Raw genomic sequence first — 12,932 nt, forward strand, 5'->3', positions numbered from 1 at the left:
GGATGAAGGGTTTGGGATGCAGGAAGGGATGAGGGCCCTGGGCTGGGGTGCTGGCTCTGGGGTGGGGCCAGGGATGAGGGGATCAAGGTTTGGGAGGGACTCTGGGCTGGGACAGGGGGTTGGGATGTGGGAGGAGTTGAGGGCTCTGGGCTGGGGGTGCAGGCACTGGGGTGGGGCCAAGGATGAGAGTTTTGAGGTGCAGGAGGGTGCTCTGGGTTTCGGGGGGGGGGGACTCAGGGCTGGGGAAGGGGGTTGGGGCTCGATGTTGGGATAGGGGCTTATCTCTGTCGGCTCCCAGTCCGTGGCACAGCAGGGGTGCTAAGGCAGGCTTCCTGGCTGTCCTGGCACCATGCTGCGTGCACCCTGGAAGCGGCCAGCAGGTCCAAGTCCTAGGCGGGGGGCCAAGAGGCTTCATGCACCACTCTTGCCCACAGGCAGTACCCCCCCCTCAGCTCCCATTGGCCGGTTCCCAGCCAATGGGAGTGCTGAGCTGGTGCTCTGGGTGGGGGCAGCACACAGAGCACTGTGGCCCCGCTATCTAGAAGCTGGACCTGCTGGCCGCTTCTGGGGAACAGCGTGGTGCCAGCCAGGATAGGTAGGGACTAGCCTGCCTTAGCACCACGGTGGTACTGACCGAAGTCACCAGGGTCCCTCTTTGACCGGGTGTTCCAGTCGAAAACCGGACACCTGGTCACCCTACCCTTCACCCGAGGCCCCACTCCTGAGCTTCCTCTTCCCCTGAAGACCCTGTCCCCGGCTCCCTCTTCTCTACTCCTTACCCCTGTTCTGGTGCCTCTGCTTTGCCATCATCCACGCATTATACACATGGGAACATTTTCAATCCAACACCAGCACTTGTACAGTTGTATTGGGAAGGCTTTTGTGTCAAAGGAGGTGGGCCCAGACCTGGGAGACAGGGTCAGGAAACTAATTGGAACTGGCTATTGTCAAATGGTTTGTATTTTAACTGGGAAAGAGCTTTCTGTGATCAGGATTTAGATTCAATCTTGTGTCATTTACTCAGCCAGATACAGAGTGCAGTTCATAATGGTGAATTAGAGGAAGTTTGTCTGTTCGCCCTTCCCCATCTACTGTATGTATGCGATGCTGCCATATGGGTGTTTTCTGTATAGAACTGTGTCCTTTCGTGCCTTCACAGTGTGAGTTCTTCACAAAAGGGGCCACTTTTATTTGGTGCCATTCACCGAGGGCCAGATTTTCAAATGTGGGGGCCTACAGTTGTGAACGTAACCCTGTATTTAGACACCTACATACCCATTTTAGCATCCCTTGCCTAATTTAGGCTCTTTGATTTTGCAACCTATCTTTAATTCAATAAGTGAGGTACCCGTCAGGCACACCAGTCTGCCCACCCTTTATCAATAGGAGGTTTGGAGCCTAGATTTTTTGGTACACCCTCCTGACAACTCCGTCACTCCGTAATGTCCCAGGAATTGTTGTTTTCCCATGCTGTGACGTGTAAAGGCACCCATTCTGGAAGCAGGACCGAGTTTGCAACCTATACAGTTCTATCACTATGGCTCTGCAGTAGAGTTGGTTGGAAATTTTTCAACTAAATATTTTTTCGTCAGAAAATGCCAATTCATCAAAAACGTAACTTCATAGGGGAAGGGTCTTTTTCAGTGAATTTCTTGATTCAAAGTCTTTTTGAACAGTTTAAAAATTGATGAAAAAAATCTGTTTTCCTGTTTTCAAAATGAATTTTTGTTTTGAAATTTAAGCAGAGGGAAATTAAAAGTGATAGAAGTGTAAACAAAACATTTTAATTGACCCAAACAGAAAAAAAAATAGCTTTTCAATTTGTGAAAATTTTCAGGGTTTCACCTTTTTCTCTTGATTTGAAATGGCAAAAAAAATTGAAATCTCAAAACTTTGGTAGGACAGGAAAACTTTCCCAGCCAGCTTTACTCTGCAGTTCATTGGCTGGGCAAACAGCAAAGAAGTGGGGGAATTGGGAGGGTTGCTGAATACTTACTGCCTAGCTCAAGCAAGACTTGATGCAAGAGTCTCTTTTACTGCACATACTGTAATTTAAAGTTTGGACAGTTTTACTTTGCCCCATAGTGACCTTTGATGTGCCTCTGATGAGAAACAGTCAAATGAAAGAGTCCCATTCAATTACATCATATAATGACAGACAGCTAAAAAGTGCTTATATACAAATGCTAGAAGTCTAAATACTAAGATGTGTGAACTAGGGTGCCTCGTATTAAATTAGGATATTGATATAATAGGCATTACAGAAACTTGGTGGAATGAGGATAATCAATGGGACACAGTAAATACCAGAGTACAAAATATATTGGAAGGATAGAACAGGTCATGCTGGTGGGGGAGTGCCACTATATGTGAAAGAAAGCGTAGAATCGAATGAAGTAAAAATCTTAAATGAACCAAATTGTTCCATAGAATCTCTATGGATAGTAATTACATGCTCTAAGAATAAGAATATAGCAGTAGGGATATATTACCAATCACCTGACCAGGATGGTGATAGTGACTGTGAAATGCTGAGGGAAATTAGAGAGGCTATAAAAATAAAAAGCTCAATAATACTGAGGGATATCAACTATCCCCATATTGACTGGATACCTGTCACCTCAGGACGGGATGCAGAGATAAAGTTTCTTGACACCCTAAATGATTACTTCTTGGAGCAGCTAGTCCTGGAACTCACAAAAGGATAGGCAATTCTTGAATTAGTCCAAGTGGAGCACAGGATTAGGTCCAAGACGTGAATATAGCTGGACCGCTTGGTAATAGTCACCATAATATAGTTACATTTAACATCCCTGTGAGAGGGGAAACATCACAGCAGCCCAACACCATAGCATTTAATTTCAGAAGGGGGGACTACACAAAAGTGTGGAAGTTAGTTAAACAGAAATTAAAAGGTACAGTGCCAAAAGTGAAAGTTAAATCCTAATGAGGGAACTAGAAAGAAGCATAAACACTGGCAAATGAAGTGTCAAAATATAATTAGGAAGGCCAAAAAAGAATTTGAGGACAGCTAGCCAAACACTCAAGAAGTGATAGCAAAAAAAAAAATTTTTTTAACGTACATCAGAAGCAGGAAGCTTGCTAAACCACCAATGAGGCCACTGGACGATCAAGATGTTAAAGGAGCTCTCAAGGATGATAAGGCCATTGCAGAGAAAATAAATGAATTGGTCTTCACGGCTGAAGATGTGAGAGAGATTCCCAAACCTGAGCCATTCTTTTTAGGTGATAAATCTGAGGAACTGTCCCAGTCTGAGGTATCATGAGAGGAGGTTTTGGACCCAACTGATAAACTAAACAGTAATGAATCACCAAGAATAGATGGTATTCACCCAAGAGTTCTGAAGGAACTCAAACATGAAATTGCAGAACTACTAACTGTAGTTTGTAAGCTATCATTTAAATCATCTTCTGTACCAAATGACAGTAGGATAGCTAATGTGACACTAATTTTTAAAAAGGGCTCCAGAGGTGACTCCAGGAATTACAGGCCGGTAATGCTGACTTCAGTATTGGGCAAAGTGGTTGAAACTATAGTAAAGAACAAAATTGTCAGATACATAGATGAACATAATTTCTTGGGGAAGAGTCAACATGGTTTTTATAAAGGGAAACCATGCCTCATCAATCTACTGGAATTCTTTGAGGGGGGATCAACAAGCATGTGGACAATGGGGATCCAGTGGATACAGTGTACTTAGATTTTCAGAAAGTCTTTGACAAGGTCCCTCACCAAAGGCTGTTAAGCAAAGTAAGCTGTTATGGATAAGAGGAAAGGCCCTCTCATGGATTGGTAACTGGATAAAAGATAGAAAACAAAGAGTGGAAATAAATGATCAGTTTTCAGAATTGGTAAGAGAGATAAACAGTTGTGACCCCAGGGGTCTGTACTAGGGCCATAGACTCATAGAAGATTAGGGTTGGAAGAGACCTCAGGAGGTCAACTAGTCCAGCCCCCTGCTCAAAAGCAGGACCAACACTAACTAAACATCCCAGCCAGGGCTTTGTCAAGCCTGACCTTAAAACCTCTAAGGAAGGAGATTCCAGCACCTCCTTAGGTAACCCGTTCCAGTGCTTCACCACTCTCCTAGTGAAATAGTGTTTCCTACTATCCAACCTAGACCTCCCCTACTGCAACTTGAGATAGTTGTTCCTTGTTCTGCCATATGCCACCATGGAGAAAAAGCTGAGCTCCATTTTCTTTGGAACCCCCCTTCAGGTAGTTGAAGGCTGCTATCAAATCCCCCCTCACTCTTCTCTTCTGCAGACTAAACAAGCCCAGTTCTCTCAGCCTCTCCTCGTAAGTCATGTGCCCCAGCACCCTGATCATTTTTCTTGCCCTCTGCTGCATTCTCTTCAATTTGTCCACATCTTTTCTGTAGAGGGGGGGCCAAAACTGGACACAGTATTACAGATGTGGCCTCACCAGTGCCGAATAGAGGGGAATGATCATTTCCCTCAATCTGCTGGCAATGCTCCCACTAATGCAGCCCAATATGACCAGTTTTGTTCAACATGTTTATAAATGATCTGGAAAAAGGGGTAAACAGTGAAGTGGCAAAATTTGCAGATGATGCAAAACTACTTAAGATAGTTAAGTACAAAGTAGACTGTGAAGACTTATAAAGTGATCTCACAAAACTAGGTGACTGGGCAACAAAATGGCAGATGAAATTCTATATTGGTAAATCCAGAGTAATGCACATTGAAAAATATAATCCCAACTGTACATATAAAATGATGGTGTCTAAATTAGCTGTTACCACTCAAGAAGGAGATCTTGGAGTCATTGTGAATAGTTCTCTGAAAACAGCCACTCAGTGTGCAGCAGCAGTCAAAAAAAGTGAATAGAATGTTGGGACTCATTAAGAAAGGGATAGATAATAAAACAGAAAATATCACATTGCCTCTATATAAATCCACGGCATACCACATCTTGAATATTGCATGCAGATGTGTTGCCCCATCTCAAAAAAAAGATGTATTGGAATTGGAAAAGGTTCAGAAAAGGGCAACAAAAATGATTAGAGGTATGGAACAGCTTCCATATGACTGGGACTTTTCAGCCTGGAAAAGAGGTGACTAAGGGGGGATAGGATAGAGGTCTATAAAATCATGACTGGTGTGAAGAAAGTAACTAAGGAAGTGTTATTTACTGCTTCTCATAACACAAGAACTAGGGGGTCACCAAATGAAATTAATAGGCAGCAGGTTGAAAACAAACAAAAAGAAGTATTTTTTCACACAACGCACAGTCAACCTTTGGAACTCCTTGCCAGAGGATGTTGTGAAGGCCAAGGCTATAATAGGGTTAAAAAAAGAACTGGGTACGTTCATGGAAGATAGGTCCATCAATGGCTATTAGCCAGGAGGGACAGGGATGGTGTCCCTAGCCTCTGTTTACCAGAAGCTGGGAATGGGCAACAGGATGGATCACTCGATGATTACCTGGTCTGTTTATTCCCTCTGGGGCACCTGGCATTGGCCACTGTTGGAAGACAGGATACTGGGCTAGATGGACCTTTGGTCTAACACAGTATGACCGTTCTTATGTTCTCTCATTTCCTGTCTCCCTCTCTTACAGGCTACAATCGGAATCGACTTCTTATCAAAAACCATGTACTTGGAAGATCGGACAGTAAGTGGCAGACGCTGCTGAACCGCTGATCTTGCCAAAAGAAGTTCTATACAGACCCTGTGGAAGAGGGAGCCACTAGCTATAATCCCTTCTATGCTGTCCAAACCTACCCTAGCAAATACCCCAGCTGGGCCCCTCTCTTTCTCTTCGTGCTGCCAATGTTTGATTTTCACAGATGGCTTCACCCACAGTTTGGATATTTAAGGGGACTAAAATCCCTTTCCCCTGCCTCCATGCACAGTAACTTCCCCCATGTGGCCTCGCTGCTGACCTCCTCCACCCCACTTTCAGAAGTCACCTCGCTGGTAGTGGGGTGCAAGGATGGCTGCATATCAGAATGACAGTTGTCGCCTCCCTTGAGCAGAGAGGGACAGTTGGGTTGGGGTGAAGGTTGAACATTTCCACCAAGGACTGACCTCAAAGTACCAAAGCCCCAAAGGAGGGAACTTTGACACAATAGCCAACTCTGTCCCAGCCCTGCACATAGAGCCTAGAGACCCCCATCTCCACTGCCCTTCTGCTCCCCTCCACCCCATGGAAGCCCTGACCTTGTGTGGACAGGGTTCTCACCCCACACATATACACACATCACACCCCATGAAAGTGCTTGGAACAATCACAGCCCTCATATAGGGGGGAGCAAGGACAGCTCCCTCCATGAGGTGGCAGGGGTACAAATTGCCACACAGGGGGAGGGGAGAGGTGATTAGATGGCGCTGCTTCCTCTCTTCCATGCTGGCTGGCTGCTCTGGGCAGGGGCATGGGGCAGTGTTCACATTCATGGGAGTGCTGAGGGGGATTGGGTCTCCATTCCCTCTTGACCCTCCCCTTGGGGTGATGCACCTCCACACTTACCCATCCAGTACTTTAAGACCAGATTGGACAGTCCATGGCCACGCAGGCCACTCTCTCTTCTAACTCCCATGCAGGCCTTTCTGCCACTGGAGAGCAATGACCACATGTAGCTAGCACCACAACTCACCCCAAATGGGCTGGGGAAGGGGAACAGTTGTGCCAGTGAGGGGCATGTGCAGTGCCTCCCTGTGCAACCTGTGGGGTGGGACTGCCTGCTCCTAGTGCAGATCAGTGCTTTCAAGGCATGGTTGAGCCCTGAGGAGGTGGGAAGAAATGCCCTGGCTCCTCAGTTTTGCTGGACAAGGGCAAGAGGTTATCCCCACTGGCCAGCCATCCCCTGTATTCTGCCAGCTCACAGATCTTACAGTAAATGGCACTAGAAGGAAATCTGTTTCAAGTTTTTGATTTATTGATTTGGGGGGAAAATTTTGTACAAGGGAATGAGAAAAATGGAAGTGAAATGTAATGAGAGAGATGCTACAGCTTCATCCATAAACAGCCTCTCACTACTGTCACAGTGTTAATGCACTCAGAGACATCTGTCTTGGGTTTAGTGGGCCAGTTCTATTTCAAACAGCACTCCAGTCATTCTGATGAAATCCACTGCTCAGCCGCAGTCAGAGTGGAGGAGTGACTACAGGGAGGCATGGCTACATTCCTTCAAAGGGAATTTGTCTCCGACCCAAGAGATGGAGGGTGAAGACTATTCAGCTCCCACAATTTTTTAAAAACATCATAGTCTTAGGCCTTTGCAATGGTGTGGGTAGACAGTGCTCATGAACGTGAGGGACTAACCTCACAGCACTGAGTCATTGGAATTCAAGTTGGCGCTGAACAAGCTCCCCCTAACACAGCTCTGCCAGTGTACCAAGGTCCTGGCCTGTAATACTAGGCTGGAGCAAGGACTGAGAATCATTGGATGGTGGGGGTAGGGGAGCTGAACAAACAGGGACTAGGCTGGGGCCCACCAAACTCATGTCTTCTAGGGATCTAAGATTTGAAATCAGGTTTCCAGGGGTGATAGGCAACTCAGTACGCACACTTAATTCCCAGTTTGCACCTCTCTTTCGGGTTCAGGTTTTCTCATCCATCCTTTCACCAGTGGACTCCACCCCTGGCCAAGGAGAATCAGCCTTTATGTGTTCAACCTCCATCTCACTTCTCGACAATTGGATGCCAGCTGTGACCTGGGATTCCCCCTACAGCCACATTTTCCTTTAGTCAGAGGAATTGTTCCATAGGAGACAGGGGCTGGAATTTTCAATGGGGCCTGAGGGAGCTGATGTTCGATGGGGAATGTGGTGCCTAACTCCCTTAAATTCTTTTGGAAGTCTCAGTCTAGATTAGTTATTGGATTATTAATTGGCTATGGAGCCTTTTATGCTCCAGTAGAAATCCATCCCAGGTTGGCCGTGACCCATTTGGCCTGGGTGACCAGAGCTGGTGGCTTCACTCCAGTTCCTAGTGGACTGATGTTCATATTCTCCAAACCACCCTCATAACCGGCACTAGTTGACCTCTTTGCCTGTGTCTACACAGCCATGACAGCAAGCCTCCCAGTCCTCAGGTCTGCAAGCGTCATGTTACCTTGCTTAACCTAGCTGTGGAGACAGCACTTTGAAGTTGTGGCTCAAGCTGGAGCTTGGGCTAACCTCTGCCTCAGCTTCTGAGCCCAAGGTCCAGCCCAAGCTGCTGTATCCACACCACCATTTGTAGCACAGGCCTGAATCTGTCGACTCGGGCTGGGAGGTTCGCTGGCGCCGTCTGTGTAGGTATGGCCTTTGCTACTTGGGCAACAAATTTCATAGGCAGGGAGACCGAACTCCTCTTTGAGCCCTAGGGCAGGTCCTTCCCAAGTAGGTTTGAGGCACGCAGCAGGGATAGTGTGGGGAGGCTTGCGCTGCCACTGCCTGGGCTGTAACAGCTCTGTGAGGAAAAGGAGAACACTCACCAGGGTTGTCAATCTAGTACTGAAACATGTATAGTTATTCCATCTCCATGTTCCTTCAGTCCTGGACTCCCTCTCACTGCTTTGCCAGCTGAGGAGAGCTGGATGAAAAATTTTCAACTGGAAAAAAAATGCAGATTTGGAGACACTCAAACATTTTGCAGATTTGTGTCATTTCTGCCAAATCGTTTGTGTCAAAACCCTCCCCCAGCCCAAAAACCTGAAAAAGACCAAACATTTTGGTTAGAATGTTTTGAAATGAAACAATTTGATTTTTTTATTCAAAATGACCTTGTTATGAAACGTCCTTCAATGTTTTATTTTTAAAATGTTTTGAAGAATGCTTGGCATTTTGTTCAACCCATAACAAACATTTCTCTTTTTTAACTTTTCGATTTGCCAAAATTTTGAAAAATTCATTTTCGGGTCAACTTGAAACTAATTTTTTCCCCAAAATTGCCAGCAAATCGAAAAATCCCTTATACCTCTATTCACACTCTTGTAATGGCTCCTATTTCTATAGCATGCCCTTTCATTGCTCCAAACAACTTAACGAAGTTTGAACTTCACCCACACTTGAAATATAGCTCCTTCTGGGATGGAACATGGCAGCCACTTAACAGCACCCAGCAACACCTCCCAACAGACTAGGACAGGAAATGAGGACTGCAATATTTCCAAATGGAACACCAAAGGGAATGTTAAAAATAGATGAAGAGAGTCACAAAACTGTTGTCTGAGGCTGGGAGTTTCAACGCAACCTGTGGAAGTTAGCAGTCTGTGTCTCATTGGCACCAATCTCCCTTGGGCTCTTTAGAAAACTCCACCCTAACCACCTCTCCTGTTCTTCCCTTCCACCTTCACCATCCAAATCCTCCTTTCTTCTTGTTTCTCCTGCTAATTGTTTGTCTCTCATCTGCCCCACCCTGGCAGGTCCGATTGCAGCTCTGGGACACGGCGGGCCAGGAGAGGTTCCGAAGCCTGATCCCCAGCTACATTCGTGACTCCACAGTGGCCGTGGTTGTCTATGACATCACAAGTGAGTCGTGCTTTCTGTCCCAATGTCCGTGTGCCCATGCTTGGTGCTGGAATGGCAGATGCTACTCCGCTGCTACCCAGCATGGATGTGGGCCACCATTTAGGAAGGCAGAAATGCAGGGCAGTGAGCTGCAATCGGCTCCAAAGCATGATGTACTGCAAAAAATGCTGTGCAGTGGGGAGGGGCAAGTGCAGACGAGAGGGAAATCAAAGTTGTCTAGAACCTCAGATATATACCAGGTCTCCTACAGCTCAGATATGGCCAAGCTCTGCTCAGTGCAGGACCTGAGGGGGTGATGGATGGCGAATGTGGCTGATCATCAGCTTTGCATTCCCTTGGTTCCTGAGGTGCTCTAAATTGTGCCTCTTATGACAGACTCCAGGGGGCTGCCACGCCAATCAGGGATGACCTGTTAGGGCAGCTTTACAGCCCTTGGCACTGTGGGTCTGGGAGCTGGTCCCAAAGGCTCTCAGAGTCCAGCTGGGGGTGTCTTGGCCATCAGTGTAAAGTGGCTGAAAAGTGCAACCGGAGCTGTAGTGGGAGTGCTTAGCAGAGGGGTGCAGGCCTGCACGAGGTGCGGGGAGGTAGAGAATTCATCCCCAGGGATCTCGTGTAACCACTCTTCTTTACTGTTATTTCTATTACCTTGGAGCTAGGCACTGTATGAACACAAGGTTTTACTGTTTTAGACATCTTCCCTCCATGGAGTCCCTATGTCAGTACGTAGTGAGTGTAATGTATAGTGAATCAGAGGGCATGTTCTCATAGCGAACAGCACTGGCTACTGCCCTCTCTAGAGCTCGTGAACACTGGTTGGGGGACAGACTGTACTTGGAGGTGACCCAAGGACATTCCTTGTTCCAAGGCCAGTGGCCAGGAGTACCCGTCCCCACTGGCTATGCAGCAGAACTTGGCTGGCTCCCATAGGTCTCGTGCAGGGCAGAGCATTAGGCAGGCTATGGAACTGGTTTGATTCAGTGCTTTTGTTACACTTAATTAAACAATTGGTTAATGAGTCTGGAACTGTGTATTTATACCACAGACGTAACATAGAACAAGGGAGATAGTAAGTAGAGGAAAAGGAACCAAGGGGCACTGTGAAGTGGAACTGGACTCATAAGAGCTGCCACACTGGGTCAGACCATGATCCATCTTGCCTAGTATCCTATCTCCAGCAATGGCCCATAACAGAGCTTCAGGAGGAGTGTACAGAACAGGGTAGTAATGGAACAATCCATTCTGTCTTCCACTCCTGGCTGCTGGCAGTCAAGCATGGGGTTACATCCCTGAACATCCTGGCTAATAGCCATTGGTGGACCTGTCCTTCATGAACTTATTCAATTCTTTTTTGAACCCAGTTATACTTTTGGCCTTCACAACATCCCATGGCAATGACTTCCACAGGTTGTCTGTATGTTGTGTGAAAAAGTACTTTCTCATGTTTGAATTAATTTAATTGATAATCCCTGATTTTTGTATTGTGAGAAAGAGTAAATAACACTTCTTTATTCACTTTCCCCCCACTGTTTGGCATTTTATAGACTTGTACCATATTCCAGCTTAGTTGTCTCTTTTCTAAGCTGAACAGCCCTAATCTTTTTTTGTTTCTCCTTGTATAGAAGCTGTTCTATACCCCTGTTCATCTTTGTTGTCCTTCTCTGAACCTTTCCCGGTTCCACTGGGTTCTTTTTGAGATGGGACGATCAGAACTGGACAGAGAATTCAAGATGTGTGCTCACCATGACTTTATATAGTGACCTTATGCTATTTTCAGTCTTATTTTCTATCTCTTTTCTAATAATTCCTAACATACTATAAGCTTTTTTGACCACTGCTGTGCACTGAATGGAAGTTTTCAGAGAACTATCCACAATGATTCCAAGATCTTTCTTGGGTGGTAACAGCTAATTTAAAACCCATCATTGTATACGTGTAGAGGGATTGTTTTCCAACATGCATTATTTTGCACTTATCTGTGCTGAATTTCTTTGGCCATTTTGTTGCCCAGTCACCCCGTTTTGTGAGATCCCTCTGTAACACCTCACAGTCTGCTTTTGACTTGTCTTGGAATAATTTTGTATCATGTGCAAACTTTGCCACTTCACCCCCTTTTCCAGATCATTAATGAATAGGTTGAATAGCACAGGTCCCAGAAAAGATCCCTGGGGAACCCTCTTGTTCACCTCTCTCCATTGTGAAAATTGACCATTTATTCCTACCCGTTGTTTCCTGTATTTTAACCAGTTACTGACCCATGAGAGGACCTTCCCTCTTATCCCATGGCTTCTTAGTTTCCTTAGGAGCCTTTGGTGAGGGACCTTGTCAAAGGCTTTCTGAAAGCCCAAGTATACTATATTGACTGGATCACCCTTCTCCACATGCTTGTTGACTCTCTCAAAACATTCTAATAGATTAGGGAGGCATGATTTCCCTTTACAAAAGCCGTGTTGACTCTTCCCTAACAAATTGTATTTCTCTGTATGTGTGATGATTTTGTTCTTTACTAAAGTTTCTACCAATTTGACTGGTACTGAAGTCAGGCTCACTGGCCTGTAATTGAGAGAATCTCCTCTGGAGCCCTTTTCAAAACTCGGCTTTACATTAGTCACCTTCCAGTCATCTGATACAGAAGCCGATATAAGTGATAGGTTACATACCACAGTTAGTAGTTCTGAATTTCATATCTGAGTTCCTTCAGAACTCTTGGGCGAATACCATCTGGTCCTGACAACTCATTACTGTTTAGTTTATCAGTCTGTTCTAAAACCTCTTATACTGATGAATGTCTGGGACAATACTTCAGCTCTGTTGTCCAAAAAGAATAGCTCTGATGTGGGAATCTCCCTCACATCCTCTGCAGTGAAGACAAATGCAAAGAATTAATTTAGCTTCTCTGCAAAGGCCTTGTCTTCCTTGAGTGCTAGTGCCCTCACTGCCTGTTAGTTGCTTCTCAAATTCCTTCTTGCCCTGCCTTGTTACATTTTTACATTTTATTTGCCAGAATTGACGCTCCTTACACTTCTACTTATTAGGATTTGACTTCAAAAATTTAAATGATGCTTTTTCCCTCAGCATGGTCACTAATCAACACCACCTCGAATGGAGGCTCCCCAGGGCAGAGATTGTGCCTTTATTCTCACTGCCAACCACCATTCATCCCCATGATGCTAGAGACAAATATACTCCATTCTGAACTATTCTTTGATGCCTGAGTTCCCCCCACCCATTTGCTGTCTCAGAAAGAGTTTCCTGTTTCTGCTCACCTGTGTGCAGGTCTGAGATGTACTCGAGAGTCCTTCACATGGTCAGCAGCAGCACTGAAGCACATCTGTAACTGGTACAATCTAGTGTAAGTGGTGCAAACGAGTCTAGGAGCTTCAAAGGACTTTGCATGCTTACTCCTGAAGGAAGAATCATCATAGAAAAGGGAC

General features: G+C 45.6%; 1 protein-coding gene across 1 annotated transcript in view; it reads left to right on the plus strand.

The window, feature by feature from the left end:
- RAB6B (RAB6B, member RAS oncogene family) overlaps positions 1–12,932 on the plus strand; it is a 148,724-nt gene that overhangs the window by 100,795 nt on the left and 34,997 nt on the right. Inside the window, exons 3-4 of the mRNA XM_032769806.2 lie at positions 5,606–5,659; positions 9,396–9,501. Of these exons, the coding sequence (XP_032625697.1) occupies positions 5,606–5,659; positions 9,396–9,501 (160 nt within the window). The remainder of the gene's footprint in view (positions 1–5,605; positions 5,660–9,395; positions 9,502–12,932) is intronic.

Source organism: Chelonoidis abingdonii, chromosome 8, assembly GCF_003597395.2.
Source record: "Chelonoidis abingdonii isolate Lonesome George chromosome 8, CheloAbing_2.0, whole genome shotgun sequence".
NCBI classification, from domain to species: Eukaryota; Metazoa; Chordata; order Testudines; family Testudinidae; genus Chelonoidis; species Chelonoidis abingdonii.